The sequence below is a fragment of the Rhinatrema bivittatum genome, chromosome 11 (genome assembly GCF_901001135.1).
Source record: "Rhinatrema bivittatum chromosome 11, aRhiBiv1.1, whole genome shotgun sequence".
NCBI lineage: Eukaryota > Metazoa > Chordata > Amphibia > Gymnophiona > Rhinatrematidae > Rhinatrema > Rhinatrema bivittatum.
The window spans coordinates 21,704,369-21,731,766 of record NC_042625.1 but is presented as its reverse complement, the minus strand read 5'-3'; the positions used below and the strand labels follow the sequence as shown (position 1 = coordinate 21,731,766).

Here is a 27,398-nt window from a genome sequence, read left to right as displayed (position 1 = left end):
TTTCAACAAGTACAATATTTAATTGATTCATGTGCATCTTCACACTAGATGTGGGTATTAAAGCATATACGACAAGCAGATTATGTTACTTTACAAAGTATCCAACAAAAAATGATCAAAATAAGACAAATGAAATTTCTTGGTAATGGTTGTTAGTCACAAATTATAAGCGATTACGGGCAAGGGTTGAGGCCCACATGTCACTTGTAGCCATGGAAGTTTCTTAGCTATTGAATGAAGACAAGTAACCTAGGATAGCATTGTTTACTAAGAAATCCTCACACTTTGAGGACCTGCTTTTACATTTTTAGTGATGGAAACTATTGTTACTGCAGTGTTCAAAGGAAGAGAAATGTAGTGTGTCATTGAAGAAAAGTTGGGTATCTCAAAACTGTACAATATGATAAAATGCCTTGGGCGAATGGAGCCTGTAGTGTGGATTCCTTGTTCCTCATTTGTGTATCTGGGGCAGGCAGCCATATTTCAGCAGAAAGCAGCACAAGTCCAATGGACTCTATCTAAATTCGCACTGGCCATTAAGAGTCTCCACGGTGAGGTTTCCTCTCGCAGCCTGGTCACTTTCTATAGCTTCAAACAGAGATTTGAAGTTTCCAGCTCCGAAGCCCTGGAGAAGACACAGAACAGAGAGGGTCTGGTAATGAGTGAAAGTGAAGACAGGTGAGAGAGCCTGGGACATTTCTCAATCTCAAGGATGCAATGGAACCTACCAACGTATCCATTGTGTCAAACTATGCAATCTTAAGGAATGAGTTCTTTGGAAGATGGCATTGTCTGATACAATGGTGGGATCCAATGGGAGAGGATGGAGAGGATGCAAAACCTGAAATGATCTTGTATAAAGCAAGAGCTTTACCTGGCATACCCCATCTGTGAAAGACAATGAGATATTACTTTCCTAAGTACTGATTCTGACAATGACAGGAAAGGAAAGTGATTGTTTCTTTCAATGATTACAGTCAGCCAAAATCTATTACTACTTATTTTTACATAGACACAAAATGGAGAAAACTCTTTATTGTCTCTGGGCAGTATTAACCATGGAAGCCTCCTCTTTTCTAACGCAAGTATAAAAGATGTGATCCTCAATGCTTGCCGTCTACTGACTCAAGGAGTCAGATTCAATTGCAATTTCCTTTCAAGATTCAATTCCTTTCAAGCATAAAACACAAGCTTTCTCTTCTTTGTTCCTGCCTCTCAAGTGAAGAACTGACCTGGTGGTTATGGCGCTGGATGACCTCCAAAAACAGGGTTGGCCTGTCTTGAACGGGTTTGGTGAAAATCTGCAACAAGTATCCCTTCTCATCATAGTCCACCAAGATGTTCAGCTCCTTGGGGAATATGGAGAACATTGTTTTTTAGGATGAGTAAAGATCCACAGCAGGTACTGGCAGAACAATTATAAACAGAGTCATGAGTCTCCTTTTCCAGATACAATGCTCGTACATTTCAGGATGTGCTGTCATTTGAAACGAAATGACAGCACAATGAAAGAAAAAAATAACATTTTGTTTTCTTTCATTTTGAAGCATCACCCACCCAAATCAAATGCCCCTTTCCTCCCCCCACCACTCCAACCCAATTCTTACCTCATCTGTGGGTCTCCTAGGTGCAAGGGCGATCCTCAGTTGCTCCTATCCCACAACTCCAGATATTTTAATTAAATAATTATTAGGCAACCGGTGGCAGGCACTCTTACTCCATGTGGCAGATTTTGCTGTGCAACATCATGGCACTGGGCCCGGACTGAGCAGCAGCTATTGTCAAAATCCAGAGCTGCGAGACAGATGCAACTAGGGATCGCCCCTCTCCCTAGAAGGCCTGCCAGTGGGGTAAGAACTGGGTTGGAGAAAAGATCCTGGAGGCCAGAGGGGGCTTTTGATTTCAGTGGGTTTGGTGGGCACAGGGATTTTTATTTTGTTTTTCTGCTTGATTTTTATTTTATTTTGGATAAATGAAATGAAAAACAAAAAAGAATGAAAAGTCATTTTTTCAAGTGCACACCCCCAATAATTTTTATAGTGCACTAAAACAGTAGACCAATAAAATGGTCAGAAGAACTTGCCAGGCCAAATTTTAATATCTCTGATAGTTTCCAGGTAGGATTTATTGATTTTATGTATGATTGCTTGCTTTTTATTTTCATTACTGTATTTAAATTTTAGTTGTTGTAGTGATTATTTTATGTATATTTATTGAGCATTTGTTTAACCTTTTACTTTTGCATTTTTTGCTTACTTTTTATATCCATCCGCTTGGCTAACATGATTTACAAGTGGTATATGAAGTCTAAATAAATAAAAGTGAGGCCATTTCAAAGCAAGCATTTTTAATGCTATTAAAATGATACCTGCCAACCCACCCCAGCCCGGTGTGAGGCAGACACCGCCTTCAAACCACAAATGGCATCAGCATCAGCCTCTGGAAACAATAAGATGTCTCTGAGAGAAGCTCTGAATGTCCCAGTTAATTGACAGGCAGCCAGCTCTTTAAAACTGACCTCAAGTTTGTCCATGTCCTCCGTAATTTGAATCTTGGCCGTTTTCAGCTTTTCCCTCAGCATCGTGTAGTACGTGGGCGAGACCGCCATGAACTCCATGCCTCGCTCTTTGAGGTTTGTGATCTACGAGAAAAAGCCACTCAGGTCCTTCAAACGTACCCTGGTCAATACCAGCCTTTGTGTCATTCATTTCCGGCTCCCTCTCTGATCGCACGGAGGCTTCGTCGGGATAGCGTGTGGCAAGCAGCAGTGCTCGACTGAAAACGTACAAAGACCACTGGGGGCTGCCGGTGTTGTAATCTGTGCAGGGCTCAGGAAAAACCAGGGGAGCCGGAAGTGGAGGGCTAGGAATGGGGGGGGGGGGGGGGGGCACCTGCCAGGTTTTATGAGAAAAAAGTGAGCAGAAAGGCAGAGACCAACTGGGGTCTCGGGCGTTGCACCAAGAAATAAACTGGGCAGACTGGATGGCCCCCAGTGGTCCTTATGAACCATCCTAGTCTGTGTTTAAAGGATATTTGGGAATAAATGAGAGAATGAGTATTTTAATAAGACGTAAACAAACAAAAAATCAAGTAACCTTGAAATGACAAATAAATGTGCACTGGAGAGCGTCACAAAAACAAAAAAGAACAAGAAATCTCCAACCACCCTAATGCAGTTCTGTTAGCCATGGTGGGGGGTGGAGGGCGGGGGAGCAGGGAGAGAAGAAAAATAGAAAACCTAAAGCTTGCATGCAAATGTAGCTCATGCATATTCATTGGGGATATTCTGAAAATCCGACTGGCTGGGGGTCCCCTAAGACAGGTTCGGGCGCCACTGATCTAAAGCAAAAATAGAAAGAAAAAAAGATGCACGGGGTATAACATTAATTAATGCTCAGCACACAGCCTTGGACTATTCATTAATCCCATCTTGGTTAGGAGAAGTCTTCCCAGGGAGGCATGAGAAATATTCGGTGTCAAGAACAATCTATTCTTGACACAGAGAAAAGAAGGCGCTTCCCAGTCTGTGTTGCTGTTCAGACATCTGGACCCACCCAATCCTCGTCTGAGCTGGAATAAAAACTAGTCTGAGTGTCCAATTATGAATTGGATCAAACCATAATTTACTAGAAGTCTCTCTGACCATTTCTCTTCCAGGGACTGTTCCAAGGCCAAATCCTTAATGCCACTGGGGATAGACTTCTCCAAGGTGATGACTGCTGCCTAGTTTGCCTCCCATATGGTTATCCCAGGTCTTACCAAGACCGATGGACGGCAGAAGCACTGCTCTGGGGCAGCCGCACACACTGGTTGATGGGCGTGCACTCTCCTACGCTCCCCGGTAAACCAGAGGAGGCACAGCTCATGCTGCCAGTTCCACCTCTCCCCCAACGGGCTTGCTGCTGTCTGTGGTGAACAGCCCAGAGGATGCTAAACCCATTCCTCCAACCGTCACCCCCGGCTGCCATGTTCTCTGACACCGCAGGGGCATCCTCTTGTCCTGAGGCCGGTCAAAGCAGAGTGGCTGGATGCACACCTCGGGGCTTGAGGAGACTTCTGGATGCAGCTGAGTGCCTGATCTGAGGCTCCCAGCAGCTACCATACCTGAAGAATTTTCAGAATCTCCTGCACTCCAAGAAAAAAAAAAAAGGCTTGATCGAAGGTTGAGAAAGGATTGAAGCCAACGGAGGGATAAACCTTCATCTTCCTCATGAAAAGGGGAGGAATGAGAAGCCAGGACGCCTAAAAGCCTGACGGCAACTTAGATCTCCAGAATGAGGTTTACATGACTGTGAGACTGGAGGTTTACATGACTGGAACCTGAGAATGCAGAACTCCTAACCTCACATCTTCCATCTAATAAACATTCCCCTCTGCAGATTATCGGCAAGAAGTTGACATTTAAACACTTACAGCGGTAATAATATCAGAGCTGTTCAGGGCAATGTGCTGGACCCCTGGACCACCGTAATAATCAACGTATTCCTAAAGAAACACAGAGACAGCAGCATTTGTAACACAGTCTACACCAGGAATAAAGTCATCACACCTCATTTTTCTCTACGACAACATAAAATTTAAAAATAAAAGAATATGCAAATAGCTGGCAGTAACACTGTAGCTAGAGGTGTAATAAAAACAGAGGTACTGGTGTTGCAAAGTTCTGTACAGGAGAAGATCAGAAAACAGGGTGGAACCTTCTGAGAGAAGTAAGTGAACATCTTACGGCACCAAGGTCAACCGATATTTTAGAGACTTTAGTTGGCAATTCAGACAAAGAAAATCATGAAGATCCTCTATTTCAGATTTTTCTTCCCATTAATGCAAAAATGCAGTATTTCTATTCAAAGGGTTTGAATGCTTCTCTTTCCTGGTTACTCTGTAGTATTCTTGGCTAAATAAGATATTTTATATGTAAACTATAAGCAGAGATCCCAGTTTTCTGCAGCAGATTGTTCAAGATTCTGTGGCAAGAGTTAACAAATTCTGTGGCAGAAGTTTCAAACATATGTGGCAGTTATGTGGCAGAGTTGCATAATTTTGCATAAAGTTTCACACATCTGACTATGCAAAAAGAGTCAATTTGTTTTAATGAATACTATTCATACAAGCTGATACAGTAAAGCTTGCTCAACCGAGAGCACTGTTTAACCTGGGTTGGACGCATTTACATTTATTGGAATTTATTAATCGCTTAACTAAAAAAAATAGGTCTAAGCAATGAACAAGAATACAATCATAAAGTAATGCAAGTAACATCAATACAATATAAAAATAAATACATAATAAAATAAAAAAATATAAGCATACTCAAAATATAGATCAAAATGAATAAAATGAATATAAAGACATTTAGTAAAATAAACAGAGAGATAAAAATAAATAAATGAAACCTAAAATTCAAAAATAAGCCAATTTAAACAAAAAGATCTTAATTTGTTTTCTGAAATTCTTTACCAAATCACACTAATTTCAATAGGAAAAGAATTCCAGAGAGTGGGACCAGCCACAGAGAAGGCGCATTCTCGTGTCATATGTAGATGTGTGACTCTAGGTGAAGGAATCTGAACAATCCACGCTGTGATGAGCGCAGGGCTCTAGTAGGTTGATAAAATATTTAGTGAGGCGTTGGACCAAGGACAGGGTTTGGTCATTAAGTAATTTGAAAATGAGCATTCCTATTTTGTATTTAACTTTCTTGTTTATGGGGAGCCAGTGAAAATCGATTAAAAGTAGGGGTGATATGGTCCCTTCGCTTTAGTCCTGATAGCAAACCGAGCAGCAGAGTTCAACAACAATTGTAACGGCCGAAGAGCTGTGAGAGAAATACCTGTGTAGAGACTATTACAGTAATCTATAATTGGAAAAATCGATGCTTGAAGAACAGTAGGAAATTCCGGCAGGTGTAGGAGGTTCTTAAGACCTGCAAGGATATAAAATCTATTAAAGTCGTGAGAAATGACCTGTTTGGGGCCGAAAAGTGAGAGAGTTATGCAAGATAACACCAAGGCTTTTAATGTGACTTTTAATTGGAAAAGATTAATTATCTAAAGTAATGAACCCTTCGTTGAAAGATGAGTATGGGCTACGGATCGCTAAGAACTCCATTTTAGGCATGTTCAATGACTGTGGTGTTTTAGCCAGTTTTTTATTGTAGAAATACAAACGTTAAGATGATCAATAGTATCTTGCCAGGATGGAAGGACGCAAAGAACGAACTGGATGTCGTCAGCGTTTAGTTTATAACAGTCAGTCAGATTAGAAAGAATTTTACAGATGGGCAAAGGAGAGCGCAGGTCCCAGAGGATCCATAGCCCCTTATACAATACGCGGTGTTAATTTCTGAGCAGTCCGAAAAAGTGTACGGAAAAGCAGAAAATACTGCTTTTCTGTACGTCCTTCGATTTAATATTGTGGCGATATTAAGTCGGAGGAACCAAAGGTTAAAAAAAAAAATTTTTTTAATGTAAAAAAATAAAAAGTGTGCCAGCGGTCAGGTTAGGAAAATGGGCGTTCGTAAAATTGAGCGTCCGTTTTCCTAACCCACTGACAGCCACCTCTCCTGGGCCAAGGAGGCACTAGGGGTGCACAATTGTCCCTCGCACCTGCTTTTAGCAGGACCCCTCATTTGAATGCTGAATCGCGCGCCCAGGAGAGGGGGCTGTGTGGGCGTTGAAAGAGCGGGCGCCGAAAATGGACGCGCTTTTTTTTAGTACGTCCTTACTGTTTTGGCCTGTGATTGTTTATTTTTAAACAATATTTCAACTACATACAAATAAAAAATGTATCAAGAACAAAAATCAACAATGTAAGTTACAAACTGAACTGGGCATTGAAATGGTGCAAGCGTGCTTTTTATATTTTCTTGAGAAAGTCCTTGCCGCCTTTCTGAATATATGAGCGTCTGCATGCTGAAAATGCCCTGCAGATCAGCAGTTTGTCATTATTTATTTATTTAACTCTTTTCTATACCGACAGTCATGAAACATATCATATCATATCGGTTTACATGGAACAGGGGTGTTATAACATTAACATTAAGGAAGGAGATAAGTTACAATAAACAGGGGTTGTGGAAACTTGGGTAACTGAAAGTGCAGATGACAGAGGTTTAGCAAAATAAACTAACAAGGTAAATACTGGTTGAGCCCTGGATCACATATAGAACACTCTATAAATATAGACATTATATACACAGGAGTAAGAGTGGCTACGATGCAATGCACTGGCAGTACAAGAAGGGGATTAACAAATGGAGAGGGTTGTGAGCGGCGCTGTAGAATACAAGTATAGGGGCGGATTTTAAATGCCCTGCGCGCGTAAATCCGGGCAGATTTTCGCGCGCCGGCGGCCTATTTTGCATAGGCCGCCGGCGTGCGCAGAGCCCCGGGACGCGCGTAAGTCCCGGGGTTTTTTAAAAGGGGCGGGAGGGGGCGTGGCCGAATGACGCAGCATTTCGGGGGCGTGACACGGCGTTTTTGGGGTGGCGACACGGGCGTGGTTTCGGCCCGGGGTGTTCCGGGGGCATGGCCGCGGCCTCCGGACCAGCCCCCGGGACCGGAACACGGAGCGGGGCAGCCGGCCGACGCGCGCAGATTTACGTCTGCTTTTCGCAGGCGTAAATCGTGGAATAAAGGTAAAGGGGGGTTTAGATAGGGCCGGGGGGGGTGGGGGGAGGGCGAAGGAAAGTTCCCTCCGAGGCCGCTCCGAAATCAGAGCGGCCTCGGAGAGAACAGGCAGCGCGCTGGGCTCGGCGCGCGCAGGTTGCACAAATGTGCACCGACCCCGGATTTTATAAGATACGCGCGGCTACTTGTGTATCTTATAAAATCCAGCATACTTTTGTTTGCGCCTGGTGCGCAAACAAAAGTACGCGATCGCACAATTTTTTAAATTCTACCCCATAAAGTATAAGATAAAAGTATGATAAGAACTTCCCAAAAGTGAGCGGGACAGATGAAGAGTACCTGTTATAGCCATAGAAAATACAGTATAAATAAGTGGAACACAATATACAATATAGAAAGAGAGGAAATAACGTTACCGATTGAATGCTGTTAATTATGACACAAAAGGGGGTAGCATTAGCCCAAGCTGAACCTTGTCTGCAGAAGTGTCAGTCATCAGGGCTCCTGCGAATTGAAATGAATGCCCTCTCCGCGAGCTGTGGGACAGCCGCAGCCTTCCAAAAACACATCCAGGTCTGATCTGAGCATTGCACACAAGTCATCCGGAATGACATCTCGTTTTGTGTAAGTGCAATTAGGAGACAGGGGGTGAATGTCCGGCCCCATCAGGTGGGTTTTTTTACTGAGCTTTTTCCAATGACAGCCTGCACTCTGGCACCGTTTATATCCCCCCCGAGCCTGCTGGAGTACCTGAATCTGCGACTTCTTCTTTCCCGGGGCAGGTTCGTTGATGGGCATTTTGATGGACTCTTCGTGGTTGGCCACCACGATGGAACGGAGGGCGCTGTAGTCCGTATGAAGCTGCTTGTCGTCCACAGACCAGAAGCGATGGAAAAGCAGGCTCCTCTGGTACCTGACGGAAGGGGCCAGACGTATTTAATTCTGCGTCCCTCGCGTGATAGCTCCTACTCTGAGCGCCTTTCAAACACTCTCTGCCTGTGCGTTTCCCCATTGTGCCTGTTGGGTTACTTCACTTGAAAATGTAGAAGTAAGGGTCAAACAAACACGCTGAAGGTGAAATCCTTTGACTGGATAGTTTAGTTTATTTTCATTTACTTGGACTAACTCAATGCATCTGCGACTAGCTCCAGTGACCCAAGGAAGGGAAGGAAGCTCTTAAATGCTAGTCAGATGCAGTTAATCCAAGAAAACAGGATCACTTGCTGCTTGGTTTGATTGACTCTTCCGTCTAATAAAAACCAGCTAAGGCTGGGCGATCATTTTCAAATGACATTTCAAAAACGCAAGAAAAGGCTGTTCAGTTATGTGATGCTGAAAATAAAAGAGAACTGCAGTTTGTTGGGCCCTGACTCAGATTCCCCTGGCTCAGATTCCCGTCACCTACCCCCGCTCTCCCGCGCCAGCAAAATAAAACCATGGACCCCTCCCCCCACCCTGGGCTTCCCCCCATCTGTGGGCTTCCAGGCCCCAGCAACTCCTTTCTTTCCCTGAGCTCAATAAAGTTTGCACATCAGGATGCGGTGGGCAGGCGTGAGGGGGGGGGGATGGGTCCTGGCCCTGCTTGGACCCCTGGAGCCCCACGGGTGGGGGAAGCGGCACTGGGGGCGGGGGAGGAGCCTGGTCTGCTCTGGCCACACTCTCACTGCGCCCAGGATACTGCAGACCTCTTCAAGGGCCAGTTTCATTTTATTTCATGTTTTAATAGATATTCTTTTGTCGGCATTAAGTAGTTACATTAAAACGTACAATTACACCTGCACAGTCCAAAGCGTTCACGTTTTATATTTTCCCTCAAAGCACGCCCTAAGCTAAACAGATAAACTTGAAGCTTTGCTGATCTTAATTTGTTTTATTAATATCTTATTCCACCTTGATCTCTAATATTTTCTGCTCAGCTTTTCTGAAACTCAGTCAGCTCCTTTCTGTGACTGCAGGCCCACCCGCACCTTTCTGACCGTTTCGGCTTCCAAAAGCAGAGCCACGTCTGTCTCAGAAGCCCCTCCACCCTCCCTCAGGCCCCCAGTGTACAGACCACCTGGCAAAATGAAATCTCCAGTCACCCCTCTCCCTGTGGAGGTCTCTTTTCAGCAGGAAAGTGCATTCCTAATTCCTTCCAGATGCCCTCGCTGCCTCGTCATGCTCTTTTAAGGCCCACAGAACCAGCTGGGCCCAATGAGACATTGCTTGTGCACGCCAGCGAGGCCATCTGGAAGGACTCAGAAACGTGCTTTTGAATTCACTTTCCTGTCAGGATAAACTAGAAACCTTGCTGGTTTGCAAATGCAGGCGCATCCAATAAACGTGAGGGCGGGTTCCTGCTTAGTTTTGCTCCCGGGGCCACCCCCTCAGCTGAGAGAAGATGCCGCGCCTGACTAGTAATCCATTGGGCCCTGCCACTTGTTGCTCTTCTCCTAGCTCCCAGATTCTTACCATTCTACCACAGGAAGCATTTCGTGATCAGGCTGGTTACCCACCACGTGGTCGATGAAATTCAACTTGCCGCTTGGTCTGCACAGCAGGAAATACAGAGCAGAGGTCCAAGTTAGAGAGCAGCTGAATGCAGGAGTGACAATGTTGAACAGCAGATTTGATCGCTAAAGCAGTAGATCCCCGCCTGAAGCACCAGCTGTTTACAAGTGTCTGCGGTAAAAATGCCAAACTGCGTGGATCAGGAAGTGGAAGAAAGCTGGATTTAAATTCCAGATTTCCCCAACCAGAGATCGATATTGTGAATCTGCATTAGACTGATCTTAATGGCCTTATGTGGCTAATGAATCAGTCCCAGTGTTATATCAGATACTGAGCAAACCACACCAAGTTTGGTACAGTGCATGTCAAATACCTGAGGCCCATTTAGGCTTTCTCCATCTGAAAAGCTCACCACTGATGCCTTGGTGCATAAATGTGTTTTGCAGATCAGTCGTTTCAATAATTTGGATTTGCAGCTGAGATTAAGAAAGATATTATTCCCCTACCCATGTTAAAGGTTACATTTGAAGAGGTCTGAGGATTAACCTGCTTCAGAGGACCCCTTGCTGGTGGTTGAGTTTGATCTAGGACAGTGCCTGATATGTTGTACAGTTGCCTTTCAAGGCTTTGTAGGACTGCACAAGATTTTTCTGGGCCTAAAGGTTGGATTTACCATATAATCACAGTATGCATGAGTTTAGAAATAAAGATGTTACAATGAAAAGTCAAAGAAATTATCTTCCTATTGTGTTTAGTGATCTGGGTCTCATCCCTGCCATTGCCGTCCAGTCCTGGGGCAGTCACATTACAGAGGCAAGCAGTAAGGCAGAGGAAGGGAGTGTGTGGGTTGTGGGATCTGCTTTCTCAAAGACAAATTCAGAAGCATGCATAGACCAGGTCTATAAAACCTCGTGCCATTTGCACGTTTACTATTCTCCTCTTCTCAAGGTTTCTTGGATGCTCTGTTGGTTGCCGTCTCGAGTACAATGCTAGGCCCTGAGTCAGAAGGACAGGGCACAGTGACCAACATGTACTACCCAGAGACTGAGGGGGCGTCACTTGTGGGATGCTCAGAGTCCTCAGCTCCCTCCCAAAGTCCATGACCCCTCCAAGAAGTCAGTATTACTTGATTTGCTAGTTTTATATTCTGAATTTAATATTTGTACTACACAGAATCAGAGGAGCCAAGAAAGAACATTCAAGTTCCTGATTTTTTATTGCTAACACACATTGGAAGTTTCTGTACTTACAGCTTAGGTAACAATGGGTCGTTAAAGAGAGGAGCCTCATAACCTGGTAAGAAATGTCCCTTGTAATCCGTCTTCTCCACTAAGGTATGTGTTGTGTCTCCGTACTGGAAAAGGAATAAGCACATCATCATGATATCTGAGAGGGGGATGGAAGGCGAATGACCTGGCAGGAGGGTGATTTTCTTCTCAAGGAAGGTGAGCTGTGACTTATGACAGAACTCTTCTCTTGTAGAGATGGTCCTGCCCAAAAAGAGCAGTGAAATGACTGCATCGAGCTTCCAAGGTGGCAAGAAGGGGAACCTGCAAGGAGTGGCAGTTACAACCCTAAACATCTTGCTGGGCCATTTTGGTCTCTCTCTGCCGTCATTACCATTACCTTAAAACTTATTTCATGCTTTTCTGCCAGAGTACTGAAAGCATGCAACCACAAAAGAATACATAGCAACATTCCACATAGCATGTCATAAAAATAAAAACACATCTTAATAGTAGATATCAGAAACATATTGAAATTACCACCCAAGGTTAATAAAATACAGCATAAAATTAAATAATAAAAAAAATAAGATCACACAAAAATAACCCCAAACCTTACATTCTGCAGCCAAATGTTTATACCCGGTCTCTCTCGGTTGCTCCGATAGGGACGCCCTTCTTTGGTGGCCACCTATCTGACATAACGAAGATGTCCACAGGAATCCCTCAGGGTTCATCATTGTCAGCTGTCTTGTTTAACATATACCTCCTACCCTTATGTAGATTGTTATCTGGATTAGGCCTTGGTTTTCTACATGTTTGCTGCTGATATACAATTTATCATCCCTGTGGACAACTGTATACATCATGCCCACAAGACAATGAGCATTTATCTATCAGCTAATCAGAAATTATTATCGTATCTTCAATTAGTATTAAACATGAAAAAAACAGATATTATCTGGTTAAACAGAAAACTGTCTGTTTAGCACTCCTTTACATACTACAGCAGGAACACATGTGATAGAGTTTGCCGAACATACTCGGGATCTGGCTGTCATAGTTGATGATAATCCGGCAATGAGAAAACACATCAATATGACGATCAAATCGGGTTACGATAAACTCCGCTTGATGAAATGATTAAAACCATTGCCAGATACAAATGATTTCCGCACAGTTTTACAGGCCATGCTATTTTCTGGTTTTGATTACTGGAATGCAGTATTATTAGGATTACCAGCTACAAGTTTAAGACTTTTACAACTCCTACAGAGCGTTGCAGCAAGAGTGCTGACAGAGGAGGGGGAAAATACGACCACATCGCTCCAGCACTGAGGTTGTTACATTGGCTTCCAATAAAACATCGCATGCAATATAAAGTTTTGACCACCATTCATACGATCATGGAGCGGCAATGCACTTTCACAGCCCTCAAAGAAATCTATTCAGTGTCCCACCGATTCAAAGTGTCCGTCTGTCTGAGGTGAGACACAGAGCACTTCCAATTGCTGGAGCCAAGTCGTGGAAGAAGCAGGGCCGGTGCAAGGGTATTGGGTGCCCTAGGCGACCCTTGCGCTGCCCCCCCCCCCCCCCCCCGGTCGCACTCCCTCTCCCCCCACCTGTTTCGGCGTGGACTGTGTGCTTCTCAGGGCCGCGAGCACTGCTGCTCGTGGCCCTGAGAAGCACACAGTCTCTATTTCTCTTTGCCGCGAGTGGGATAGGCCCCCGCTTGCGGCACCACGTGGCTGCTCTTTGGCGGCCCCTACGGCTCTGCGCCCCCGGCGACCGCCGAAGTTCGCCTAATGGACGCGCGGACCCTGGGAAGAAGATATAAGAACACAAAAAGATCTTAAAGGTTTTTAAAAAGGATTGAAAACCTGGCTATTTAAAATGGCTTTTGAGATAAACTAGGCTCATCAATAGAAGGAGACAATGGACTGCAAGAGGATTGTAGTTTATTGAAGGACGACTCAGACTCGATGTTTATTGATTATGTGTATGTTTTTTACCATGTGTTTCATTTATGAATGTAATGGCTTGTGAACCGCTGTGATTGTCCCACAGAACGACGGTATAGAGATAAATAAAACATAAAACGTGTGATCTGCCACTGGCGGCGGAGCCTTGGCTTCTATCAGCCAGGCGTCACGGAACCGCTGCCTTAAAAATATTTGTGAAAATTAAAAATTAAAAAATCTTGCTAAAAAATCGGTGCGCAGAATTACAGATGTGTAAAACTATAAAATGATCTTTTGCTATTTCTTTACCGTTTGCAGCACCGCAAATTTCACTTTTCCATACTTGTCTTCCTCTATCCAGGGCTCCTTCACTATCACCGCTCCCTGCTCTCTGGCTTTCTGTATAAAAGTAAATTCGACAGGATGCAATCAATAAAGGCAAACAAGAACCTCAGACCCACATCTGCATCAGGAAAACATGGTTGATCGTGCTGCAACCAGCAGGATCCTGTTTCTCCCTCTCAGTAAAGAGGTTCCGGACCCCGGCTGAACGACCTCCTGCAGTTGATCTCCTGCCGGCGCCATTTTCCGTACGGAAAACGATTCGCGGCAGGAAATCGCTCCCGGACCCCCGCTGGACCCCAGGGACTTTTGGCCAGCTTGGGGGGGTCTCCTGACCCCCACAAGACTTGCCAAAAGTCCAGCGGGGGTCCGGAACGACCTCCTGCAGTCGAATCGTGTTGGTCTATGGCCGCCGCCATTTTGCGCCACCATTTTGCAAAATGGCGGCGCAGAATGGCACCGGCTGAAGACAACATGATTCAATTGCAGGAGACCGTTCCGGACCGCCGCTGGACCCCCAGGTAATTTAAGGCATTTGGGGGGGGTTCGGGAGGGTGGGGGATTTAATTTAAAGGGTCGGGGGTGGGTTTTAGGGGGGTTTTAGTGTGCCGGTTTTCCTGCCCTCCCCCTTCCCCCAATTTACGATTTTTTGACGATAAATCGGGGGAATTGGTATTGTATCGTGGCCCTAACGATTTTTGACGATTTAAAATATATCGGACGATATTTTAAATCGTCAAAAAACGATTCACATCCCTATTGTCCAGTGTAACAGCACTACAAGGTGTACACAGCTCTGTACAGATACATATAAAAAGATAGGTTCTTGCCCTGAGCAGGGACTATCTGGGATCCTGCCAGGTACTTGTGACCTGTTGGACATGGGATGCTGGACTGACCCAGTATGGCAACTTTTTATGTTCTTATGTAATTAAGACACACAGGCAAGCAAACCAGATAAAGTATATTCAGCATTCAGAGTACTTCCAGGCAAAATCCAGTGCTAGTACACAACCTCTAACATATAGGCAGAGCATCCCAGAAAAACAGCGAGTGGCAGGATTGATGACACAGGGGATAATGCATGGGAGTCTGAAATGTAGATTTTCACCTCAGACAAGAGTACCCTGTGGCACTGGTCATTACTGTGATTTTAAGCCACCATAATGTACCTAAATTCAAATACTAAATTCTGGAAGTTTTTATTGTTTTAATTTATTTTTTTTTAGAGAGTCAGTGAAGGTCTTGCATTTTCTAGAAGTTCTATCTGTACTAGATCTCACTCCTAAGCTATAATTTAAAGCCGGCTTCCTTTTTCCTCTTAAAAACAGCCTCCGAATTTTCACTGACACTAAAGTAGAAGAATGATGCTGTTCCAAGCAATGGAAATTATCTCCTTTCGTATTTACAAAGAACAAACAAGGCAGCAAGTGAGCAAGTGAGCAGCAAAGCAAAGAATTAAGGAGTGCATGTCTACCTGCACGATAAAATCACAGTCCTCCACCTGGAAGGCTACATCCTTCACACCATCTCCATGTTTTAGTAAGTGTTCTCCCAGTTCTGCAAAAGAGGGGGAAAGACCAACATGTGACTGCCCCGCACCTCCATGCTCCTGCTGAACCCAGAGCTTCCTCCAAACTGCAGGGTGACTGCGCCGTTCTCTTTCATTTCCCAAAACTTGACCTGCTTGTGAACACTAGATTTGCAGACCTGATAGTTATAGCCTTTAAATAAAAAAACAAACCAAAACCCACATACACACATTTGACTCTGCCCTTCTAGTTGTCCAGTCCATTTCAGTGGGAAGAGAAGGATGTGGCATCCATTTTTCTTCTCTGTACTGGCAACTCTGGACTTAGTCCCTTAACCAGAGGCAGGGTAATTTTAAAAGGCAGCGCGGAAAATAAGCTTTTAGAAATGTGCCGGCCCTGTGCGCACAGGACCTGTAGGGGTGCATTTTCCCATGCATTTGAGAGAGGCAGTCTTGGGGGCAGGGTCTAAGAGTTTTCATGTACATGCACACTTTTGATTTTAAAAGGCATGTACATTTTCAAAGTAAAAGCTACGCGCACACCACATAGCAGGTGTAATTGTGCGGTTTTGCTGAGGTCATTTTCAATCTGAACTTATATAAAGGTGTTAATGTTTGCAGAATATTACAAAACTATTTCCGCCCCCCCCAGAAATGAAATTTCATCAAGCTGGCAAATTTGATGGATCTCACCCACGATGAAGCCCTTGAAAACTCTCAGAATAGCTGAAAAACAGAAACTTCAAAACATTCAAAAATTCAGCTATGTTATGGAACTCAAAAATGACTTGCTTGTGCAACCGTCATACGTGGCCTCAGTGGAATAATGGCTTATAGTGTCAAGCCCGTGTAGCACTGGGCTTGAATAATCATAGGTTGCTGCAAGTGATAAAGAACAAATACTGTGTGAATACTACAGATTTGCGCTTATCGGTATCCACCAGGGTAGCAAGTGGTATTTCATATCCTGAAGAGCACGCTCCAAGAGTCCAGCACGCTCCAAGCACGCTCCAAGCACGCTCCAAGCACGCTCCAAGAGTCCAGCACGATGCTGGACTCTTGCAGGCTTTGATTAATATCGACAACTGTCACCATCAGTATGAGAAAGCCGTATTGAGTATCTTTTTGCTTTTTACAGCGACTACAGCCAGTGGTTCTCACCGCCATTTGACTGACCATAATCACTATTGCATAGTAAGTGTTCATGCTTCCAGACTTTTGCCAATTGTTGGATTATTAGCCTACAGGCATTTTCAGAACTCTTTCATTGTTTTTCCACACAGAGTCATATTACAATATTACCTTCCTGAAGTTCCCTGAGGAAGGAGTTGAACACTCCGAAACACTGCCTTTGGAGCGTGCTCTTCAGGATATGAAATACCACTTGCTACCCTGGTGGATACCGATAAGCGCAAATCTGTAGTATTCACACAGTATTTGTTCTTTATCACTTGCAGCAACCTATGATTATTCAAGCCCAGTGCTACACGGGCTTGACACTATAAGCCATTATTCCACTGAGGCCACGTATGACGGTTGCACAAGCAAGTCATTTTTGAGTTCCATAACATAGCTGAATTTTTGAATGTTTTGCCCTTGAAAACTCTACATTCAGAATCTAGGGAGCCCAGGATGCTGGATCCTTGCTAGGGATATGCATTCATTCTATTTGGTTTTGTTTTGTTTTTTTAATTTTCCGGGCGTAACATAGCAGATATCAAGAGTATACATCAAAGTCCTGCTATCCATCCCAGTAAAACTATTGGCATCAGCACCTGGATCTAGATAAATATATATAACCAATCTTTGTTCCTCTTCTCCATGTCAAACAGAAAGTGACGATGTCCACTTCTCATAACTCTCCCATGGTTTCAGTGCGTAACTTGTTTGCATGCACAAAATTAGATTGTTTATGTTAAGTGCATAAGGTAAGTTAGATTAAATTTTGTGTGTGTAAAACAGTATTTATGCACATACATTTTTTTAAAACAAATTAAATAAATAGATATTTCTCAACAAATATGGTAACTTTTCATTTGAACTGAAAACGAATATAGAAACATAGAAACATAGAAATGACGGCAGAAGAAGACCAAATGGCCCAGCAAGTCTGCCCAGCAAGCTACGCACTTTATCCATTTTTTTCCCCTTTTTCTCTCTCCCACCTGTTACTATTGGCTTCCAGTACCCTCCAGCCCTAATTCCCCTCCACCCAATTTAGAGAGCAGCTTTGAATCTGCATCCAAGTGACATCCAGCTCAATTGGGGGTAGCAACTGCTGTAACAAGCAGGCCACCCCCTTGCCCCATACTCTTACCCACCCACCCCGAAATTCTCGTGCACATGACTTGTACTCTTCAATCCAGTCCTGCTTGGTGGCACACTGCCAAAGAAATGCAGAAATAATGTTTCTCTGGTGTTTCAGGCTTCTGTGCTAGCGCTAGGTTCAACCATCTGCATGCAGGGCTACCAACACTGTTGAAAAGATGCCTTTTGTAGTGCTAAATGTATGCACTTACCTTTATTTCCAGGGTTGAGAGCAGAAACAAAGACAAATATGATCTGAAATGTAAACAGTGCATGTTAATTGCATCATTTACATCCATTCTAGCAAGGCAAGTTTTAAACAGCCTTTGGTGCTCGCAGGCCCCTGGGTATAACCTGCAGGCACATTTTACAAAGGACACTTTTTCAAAACGCAAGCCTGCAGGAGACTGGGGCTGAAATCTGAGCATGCATATTTGCACTTGCTTCGAATCTAACCTGTGGGAAGCTGGGGTGGGGGCTTTCAAAGTGAAAGCTGTGTGTGTGTACGCCCCCCTCCCTAACCATGCTCCTTTTCAGACGTAGGTGAAAAGTATCTGCAGTGGAGGGAGGGGGCAGACAGTAACTTTCAGTGGAACTTTGCCCATGGGTAAATGGTTGTTTATCCATAGAAAAAGCTTTGGAAGTGACCCTCCCTCTGAAGGCCTTGTGTATCTATGGCATCCCACCACTCTTCCTTTCTATCTTGTCTCAAAGACCTTCTCTCTCGTGTTTGAAATGGAAAATACCACCCTCAGCCTGGTACGGTGTTCCGCCAATCAGATCAAAATACTTGCTGAGTGGATACGAAGACGTTCAGACCCGCGTGAACCATGAGATCCAGCAGCAGAGGCTCCTGGAAACATCCGTGATGTGCTGCAGCAGCAGAGAGGGAAGCGGGACCTGCAAGTCCCTTATTTTCCCAGAACGGGATTGGCCCTGCTGGTCTGGCTGCTAACCCACCAGGGCACTTTCAGCCACATCCAAGAGTTCTCATCAAAGGAAGACAACTTGGGTCTCAAAAACGTATTGCTGGATCGTTTCTAATTGGCTGAACGCAGAGTCGCCATGAATTTCGAGGATGGGCACTTCCCCTTGAGAGCGTGTACAACCTTCACACGTACTCAGGCTCTTACTAATACACTGAGTACACAGGCAAGCATCCCTTGCTTTGCTGGATATCTTCCTATCCACCCCTTTCATTATAAGGCATGAACTAAAGCATCTTTCCCAGCACCAGAGGATGCAGTAAGGGAAGCAAGGCTAAAGAGACCTCGACATCAAATGCCAAGCAATGGAATGGAGCCCCGCCCCCTCCCCTTACTGCTGACTCAGCGGTGATGCCACTCAGGGGGTCAGGTGACCTCAGGTTCAAGACATTTGCATGGAAGCAATTTACTTCACAATGTCTAGAAACTAAAACTTTCCCCACTGTGTGTCTATGGAAAAAATTCTTTATTATTATTCTTTATTTATCTATTCAATCTTGTATTCCGCCTCTTCCAAAGTGTAAAAAAAAAAAAAAGGTTCCTTAGATTCTTAAGCTTGGCTGTGGTACCAGATGAATATTTCCTGACCTTTGTGGCACTATTCGATGTGGGAATTAAGTTTATCAGTGACTTCAGGGCAGGCAGCAGAACTATAGCAGAATCTTTTTCAGGTGCAGAGCTCGTGTCCCTGTCTCCTTTACACATATTCCCAGAGCAGCTCCACCTTCCCCGACCCCTCTCCAGCTTGCGGCCTTACCCTGTCCTGTTTCACCACGTGCGACACCAGCTCTCTGCTGTTGGTCTCCAGGCCTTTGTATGCCAACGGCTCAAAACCCATCTTGGTGCAATAAAACGAAGAAGCCTTTGAAGTGAGAGGAACATGTTACAAATCATAAAATGCCATTAGCTTGAAATGAATGAAAAAACTCAGGATAGTTTACACCCCCCCCCCCCCCCACTCCTCCTGTTCGCATGCCATGTTACCTCAGGTCTCTCCTCTGCCACTTTACCCCTGTGCCCGAGCACTTCACATATTATCCCCTTTTCCCTGTTCCTTCAAATGTCTCGACACAAGTGTGGTAGAAGTTGGGACGACTATGATGTTAGGCATTTTCTGCTATTTTCACAATTGTGATTTGATAACATTTTTGTCCAGGAAATGTCAATAATTAAATCTGAACGTTATCTCTTTTCAAATTATATAATAAAACAGTCCCATATTATTATATTCTAAATAGCTTATTTTATAGCAATTACCTAGTTTTAAAAAAAATGTAAAGACTTTTTCATTCTATGAAATTGTATTTTTAAAACTGCTTCGGTATAAAGTCAAAGCAGTTTATGATTTAAAAAACAAAAAAAAAAAATCAGGGCGAAAATCCTGAGACACTATCATGAATTCTTCCAAGATTTTGCAGTGCCATTCACTTAGCCACGATGCTAAGTGAATGGCACTGCCCTCCTGGCTAGGATTCCAGGCTCTAGAACTGTGTGTGCCTTTTGGCGCCCCTGGAATTCTGATTTTTATGTCCACTGCAGCAGCGTGGCAATGCCCAGTGAGTAGCAAACATGAAAGGCAGCGTAGAGTACGACAATTCTGTATCACTAGAACGTCACAACAATGCAATCCCCGCTGCACAGAAGATGGAGGGGAGTGGGGGGTATCCCCAGAATATGGCCACAATGATCCAGAAGAGCTCTGGTGTTCAGGAATGAATGCATAGGAATCCAGACAGTGCAGGCAATTTCTGGAGAGAGAGAGAGATGTAAACCAGTGGTCCTCAATTTTGTTCTGGCTAGGGGGCATTCAGGGAAAAACGTTTTGCCTCATTATGCTGTTTCAGTTTTATGTTGTTTATATCATTTCTTTACCGTACGTAAGCATGTGCTGTATATTTACTACACACATAGAAGTTTTATAATGCACCCCCTTCATTAAATTATACAAAGTATGTGGAGAAGCTCACGTACACTCTCAAACAAATTTTACCTCTATATGATAAGATTTGGTCGTCTTATTGGGAATATAGGAGGCCGTCGCTTGTGTAACGGACGTGTTTTCGTTGTTGTTATTTAACGTAATGTACTGCCATAATCTCACACTGTATCTGTTATGCTCATATGGGGGCATCTGTCTCTTCTCCAGGGAGATGGGAGGGGGCAGGGTTAGTACACCAAATGTTGGAATGTTATTTTATCTTTTCTTGTTTTTATAATGTTAAAATCATTAAAATAAAAAGTGAAAAAAAAAATGATACAAAGTGGTACTCACTGAAATGTTTCAGCATGCACTAAGACAAATGATATTTCGTTAGTATTTTTTTTTAATGTGTTCTTTTGTATGGGAAATGCCAAAAGACGATATACCACAAATATCATTGATGTTTTCGTATTATTTTAAGGGGACAGTACATCCCTAGTTCTGGAGGCACACCCCACTGGACAGGGTTTTTGAGATATCTGTAAGGAATTAGAAATTTGCATATATTGGAGATTCAGTGCATGCAACTCTCATGTGCATTTTCATTGTGGCTGTTGTATCTGAGGACCCTCGGGCTGGGATGAGATTGGGTCAGGACCGGACAGGAGCTTCACCTTTACCAGCCCTCGTTCAACTCAGTTGAGCCTTTGGGTGCCGGGGTCAGCAGGACTTAGGCAAGAGTCTCTGCTGATGACTAGGGATGTAGTCCAAGGCCAGGCTAGGATTTTAAGCAGGCGCTGGTCAGGCGTCTTGAGAGTCCAGGCAAGGATCAAAACCAGTTATCCATCTGAGGGAGAGGAAGAGGGATGGATAGGGCTGAGCAGGCTGGCAGATGAAGGCAGGAAGCAATGCACTACATTTGTAGCTGGACCTGTTGCTGAGGCAGGATGCATCAGGGAAGCTACCCCTATATAGGGCAATGCTGGTGATGTTTTCATTCGTAGGGACCACAGGGACTTTCCCATTGCAGTCCCTTTAAATAGCCCAATATCAGGTGAGTTTGCACCTAAGGGTAGTCACAGGTAGCTGGAGCTGGCAGCATTCTGCCGCGCTGGGAAGAAGAGTGGCCAGCTCGGCCACAGAGGTGAGAGCGGCGTTTCATGAGCTGCTCCCACGAACCACCAAACGCAATAGTGACTATAAGGAGAACCAAAGAGTTAGGTGCACCTCCTGCAGCGAATTGAGGAACATTGAATACTGAGCATTTCATGAATCCCTGAGAACAAATATCTGTAGACTGGCAAGGTATAGCTGAGCTATATTTTAATGAGTTGCAAATGTGTTCAAAGCATGTAAGATCTGCTGTATTGATCTTCCAGGTCCCCCTCCTTAATTGCTATCCCTCTCACTGCTGTGCTACCAATCATCCTAATTTCCTGACCTGATTATAGGCTAAAACAGAAGCAACCCCTCAGGCTGATTCCCTTCAATATTCTCCCCTGCCAGCAGCAATCTTCCACTCCCCTGGTCGGCTAGGAGTGCTGTTGTGTCCACAGCCCCCATCGTGGGTGGTGGTGGGAGGGAATCATGGTCATCACTCAAGAGCAAACCTAGTGCCCAGATTCATGGTTCATGATTGTAGGATTCTGGAATGAGACCTGGGACATGGCCCCTAGCCCTGGATTGTGGCTGCAGTGACCAGATTGGGTGCAATGGGGGACAATAAAACAGAGGGAATAAAAGCCCCAGGTATTTGCAAATGAAGGCTCGTGGCAACAGATCCCAGTCCTGGTTCTAGTTGAGCTGGAGGAAACTGTCAGATTGAAATAAAAAAAAAAAAAAGAAATGGTTTTGAAAAGCAAAAATTTGACTGGAAAAAGGAAAAAAAAAAGGTTGTCTCCAGAAGCATCAAACATCATCTCCCCTGATTTAATCTGAAAATGTCAATCTCTTGCTGTAGTTGAATGTCCTCCTATAAGCTAAAATAATTCTACTCTATGCCTTCCTATTTAGTAACCTGGGTTTCTGGATAACTATTAGCTCAGGGAATTCCTCTTTCATACTGCAAACAGTCTTCTCCTTGCAGCAGAATTATGGACTCAGAACATCTGTCCAGTGGTGCAAGACATTCCATTCTCTTACAACAGCTAAAGTCATTCCCTTTTTTCTAAGAAGGAGCACGAGATGCAGCAAATGTGATTATAATTAACTGCAGATTGTGGGATCAACCATTCCTCAGCAGACTCGCCCCCCAGAGCAGTCAATAGCAAGCCTGGGATTCAAATATAAAACTCTGCTGCTTAAATAATATTCCCTGCCAGTGTTTCCTTTGAATTTCGAAGTAGGAGAAAACTTGCATCCTACCTGTTTCGCATTGCCAACCCACATAGTAATGGAGTGGAAACAGACAAATCTGCCTCTTTCATGCTAAATGGTAGGAAGAAAATTAGATTTTAAATGCTATGTTGTTTCAGAAAGGAAATACATTACCCAAGAAGGTATGTCTTATTTACACAACCATCTCTACAATGGGCATTGTAAGAGAAGTTGGCATCAAACTGTCCATAGCTTTCAACTTTTATATCATGCTTATTTATTTACAACACACCTAACATAAAATCTAAGTGTGATACAAAAATAAATTCAAATTTGCAAAGTATAGAATTCAACAATACTAAAACAATAAAATAAAAAAGCAGACATAAATCCACAATGCACAATAGAATAGTTTACAAAGTAATTTTATAAACTACAGGTTAACAAAATCAAAATATAAGAATTGTAATATCCAGTCGCCAATTGCCCAAAGATCTGTCAGGTAAAACTTTCACAATTACATCCAATATCTATAACAAGGATTTAACCTACATAATGTACAGGTCTTCAGTTAAACTAAATCTTATATTTTTTCACGTAAAAAATGTGTGCAACACACCAAAATAATAATTCTCAAGGTACATTTAGACATTAACTTTTATTTATTCTCCAGTTTATCCTTTACCTGAATCTTTTTCAGACTAGAGTTAGCCACTGATCTCTGGTTGTATGTTACCACTCTAGAGTTAGCAGCCACTGATCTCTGGTTGTGTTACCACTTTAATATGCTGTGCTCTGGTTTCAGTGAATTTCCTATTCAGAAAAGATGGGCAAAAGCGCTTTTTTTCCTTTAATATTTAAGATTTATTTTAAGACTTCCAAATGTAGATATCTGATCTTTGACTTTCAAAAGCTGCCATCTGCACCGACTCCCTGATTTTATATTATGTATTAGATTAAATATTGTGTTGAACTAGCTTAAAAAGTTATGTACCTGGACTATAAAATGGGCAAAGTTGATTGCCACAGATTGAAACAAATATCATGCATGTGAGTAAAGCAAACACTGAAAGAAAGCATTTCCACTGAAGTCTCCATTTTAGTCTCTAAGATCCTGGAAGGGTATTTTCAAAGATCTGTTTTACTGGGAAATCAACTCTCCAGCAGACGATTCCAGTTGCTGCTTAAAGCTAAGAGTTGTTCATAAAAGGTTTATTGAACTTTCCAGCACTTGGTGACCTTTTAAAGTAAAATGCTCTTAGTGACATTATGTTTTATCGTTTTCTAAAATAAATATGTCAAAAATGATTTAAGATGATTCCTTTTTACTGGGCTAACAATATATTTTTTGACTTGCTTATGGGAATTATGTACCGTCTGGGCCCAATGTAATAAAGTATGAGCTAAATTATTTATTTATCAGTCTTTTAGTCCGCAAATCTAATACAAAAAATACTAATCGGTGCACATTCCAAGATAAACAAGCATAAAAGATAAAAACAATACACATCATAAAACCAGAATATATAAAGTTATCACAAATGATTTCACAATCTCTGCCCATATACTTGCTTAAATAAAACTGCTTTTACTTTTTCCCTAAAACACAGCTAATCTGCTTCATCCTGGATTTCCTTTATCTAACAAATTCCATAACTTCAGACCAGCAACTGATAAAGCTCTGCTTCTTGTTTTCTCTAATCTATATAACTTGACGGATGGAACCTGCAAAAAATGTTGGCTTGTAGACTGAAGAGTGCCTGCCGTTATACATAATTGTACCAAATTCTAGCTCATTATGGGTCAGAGCAATGGTCCATCACACCCAGCATCCTGTGGCCCGTCCGGGTGGCTTGAAAGTAGGGACCGATCCCAATAGGAATGTCCCTCCCCTCTCAGCCTAGAGACGAGTCAGGGAAGCACATTTCATTCACTCTTCTCTGCTTTTTTTTTGTAAAGGGAGGTTGTATCGGGAGAGGTTCGCTGATTTGTGTCACCTCTACATTTCACTGGAAAAAAAAAGGATAGATCTGCAATCTTTAGCTTACCTTCTCTCCTTTGTCTGTGTAAGACGTCTACAAAAATGTTAAAAAAACAAAAATGTTAAAAAGTAAAAAATCTGGCCTTCTTGAAAAAAAAAAACCAAACAACAAGAAATGTGTAGAATTAGCTTTTCCCCCATGGAATTTAAATGTGTTGGGTATAAGGAGCCATGTTCAAAATAAGTAAAGTCCACAGAAACTATGGAGCACTCGGTTTAAAAATGTTACCTTTCACCCGTGGCTGACCCCTTACTCCGAACAAGAGGCAGATTTTGGAAACTTACCATCTTCTAGCAAGAGAGAGGGAGTTTGCACCTTGGAGGGAAGCTCGCTCGAGGCGCACATATAGCCCTGTAACCGGAGCCAGCTCCACCTTCGCCTTTGTAATCGGAGGCTCTGCGCCATCCTTTCTGGACTGTAATTCAGACCCTAAATGCAGACGTGTACAGCTCAGAACTAGTTTTTTTAATCAGGCGTAAAATGGAGATGAGTTGCATGTGCGTTTAATAGGTAACTCAAGAAAAAAAAAAACAACTTTCGAGTTACAGATTCTCCAGTGCACAGATGAGATTTCCGGAATACATTTAGGGCCATCCCAAATTGATCTGGCACCTCAGGGACAGCGCCAACGCAAAATATTAATTCAATTAAGAGTCTGCCAGCTATAGAGCACGTTAATGGTAAAATCTGAGAAGCAGCCAGTTCAATTTTCCAGTCTTATTTCACTTATAAGGTGGCTCATGCAGTGAAATAAATCATTAATAATAATAATAATAATAATATCCATTTTGTGAATAGGAAAGCTTTTGATGTTTATTTTAAATTAAAATGAAAAAGCCCCAAGAATTCTTTATGAATGGTTTAGGATGCCCAGGCTAGAAAGACTGGACAGGCCCTCGGAAGGCTACCAAATCAGTTCCCTACTTCCAGTCAGGATCCTCACAGATGTTTATCTAATATGTTCCAGTAAACACTTTGGAACCTGCTGTTTCAAGGCGCGATTTCTTTTTATTTTTAACAGAGCCTGTAAATAATTTCTCATGCGAGTTACAAATACCAAACATAAGATAAGGGGAGTTTCGAATTCCACCCTCCTTTTTTACGTCTGCACCCGAGTACTGCTGTGGAAGTAAAATACAGGCTTTCCCAAATGAGGTTCTTTAAAAATTGACATGTTGCTCCTGTTGCATGCTTACGCTAGGCTAAGAGAAATGTTTTCGTGTTGATAGATGCTAGATTTTGTATGATTTGTATGCTGTAATTATTTTTACATATTTCTGCTGAATCTTGCTTGAGCACATATTGGAAAGTCAGGAGAAGCTGGAATCAAGTCACAGCTGCTAAGACTCAACGAGATGTTTGGAAGGTGCGAGACTTTAGCTAAACTGTAAACAGTTCAGAAACCCTGACACCTCGTGGACGTCTCAAGAGGCCTTCCCGTCCAGAGCCCTGACCTAGAGGATGCAAGTTCTCTGGCGATTGGCTAAAAGAGAAGGCGTTGCCGCAGGGAGCGTTCCGATTGGTTTAGGAAAAAAGAGGCCCAAGACGATGACGGCAGCGTACGACGGGAGTCGTTTAAGCTCTGTCATAGGCGATCCCATTACGTTAATCGATTCGTTTTTACGAAGCCTGGTTTCTTGGAAGTGAAATTAAGGGGTTGTGTTTCTTCAAAAAATTGGCAGCAGAGTGACTTTTTTTTTTTTGTTACAACTAATTGAATGCTGCGCCTTGCACTGCCACGGCAAACCGAAAAACCATCTGCTTGCCAGCCAAGTCATGCCAGAAGTCTGAAAACAGAAACAATAAATATATATAACACAGAAAATGTTAAAAAGAAAGAAAACCCCAGAGATTGGAGAGAGATGGTTTTTCCCAGCTTGACCTCCTGCTGCTGAGGACTCGTTCAGAGCTGATTATGCCCTGGAAGCCTGCCTGCGCGTCCCTTTGTGTTGCTGTACAAAGGGACGCGTCCTCCCACCCACTGCCGTCCGAAGCCAGAGACAACATCTGGCATCAATGAGACCAGACTGAATCTCACGCTCCAGGAACGAATGCAAAGGCTCCAGGAACGAGGAGAACTGCCTGCTCTTTCCGGTTAAGTACCAACCGCACACAACACTTTTTTTTTTAATTCCGTTCGCACTCCTTTTCTCGGGAGCTGCCGTGGCTCTTTTCCGGTAAGGCAGAATAAAATAAAACAAAAAAAAAACCCGAGAGAGGGAAAGTAGCGAGAGGCCTGGCAAGGAAGAAGAAGAAAAGAGAAAAAGCAGCAGGGATGCTTGGAAAGGAAACTCCCCGAATACAAAGAGCAGTTTGATGCACGGTTCATGTCAACGAGGGGCCTGTCTTCCCATTTCCGCTAAGGAAGGCTCGGAGCAGCAGGGGTGGCTCTTGCACGCACCTCTTCCTCCGAGTCCCAGGTCTACTCCAGATGAAGCTGCGGGGTAGGAAGGAGGGGGTTTAATCTCCAGCACGGAGAAAGGGCTGGCCAGATGTAGTCAGACCTAGGGAAGTCCGCAGGTTTTGCTAGAGGGGAACGGAAGAGAGATCCTACGCGCTTTTCAAGGACTGCTCTCCCCCCAAATGGTAGGAGGCAGTAAGCACCTGGCACTTATCAAGAGGGAAAGTGCTTCTAATACCCAAGGATG

At 43.4% G+C, this 27,398-nt stretch overlaps 1 protein-coding gene across 3 annotated transcripts; it reads right to left on the bottom strand.

Annotated features, from left to right (window-relative positions):
• Positions 1-27,398, bottom strand: HPD (4-hydroxyphenylpyruvate dioxygenase). Of its 3 annotated transcripts, XM_029619636.1 has the most exons (14): positions 25,035-25,190; positions 24,757-24,783; positions 22,757-22,819; positions 19,229-19,333; positions 17,698-17,740; positions 15,125-15,207; positions 13,615-13,704; positions 11,369-11,472; positions 10,080-10,157; positions 8,379-8,541; positions 4,414-4,485; positions 2,519-2,641; positions 1,233-1,349; positions 1-625 (listed from the first exon to the last, which is right to left on the bottom strand). In XM_029619636.1, the coding sequence occupies exons 1-14, from the start codon at positions 25,035-25,037 to the stop codon at positions 515-517; spliced, it is 1,182 nt and encodes a 393-aa protein (XP_029475496.1). In that variant the 5' UTR covers positions 25,038-25,190; the 3' UTR covers positions 1-514. The 3 variants fall into 3 exon arrangements, with proteins under 3 accessions (XP_029475496.1, XP_029475497.1, XP_029475498.1); XM_029619637.1 differs by lacking the exon at positions 22,757-22,819 and having other exon boundaries at positions 25,035-25,191; XM_029619638.1 differs by lacking the exons at positions 22,757-22,819; positions 24,757-24,783; positions 25,035-25,190 and adding an exon at positions 27,152-27,398.

Coding starts and splice junctions, on each gene's coding strand:
- HPD (XM_029619636.1), bottom strand. Junction 17,741..19,228: donor ACGTGGTGAAACAGGACAGG/GTAAGGCCGCAA, acceptor TTTACATTTCAG/ATCATATTTGTCTTTGTTTC. Junction 8,542..10,079: donor ATGCTTCCTGTGGTAGAATG/GTAAGAATCTGG, acceptor CCCTTCCGTCAG/GTACCAGAGGAGCCTGCTTT.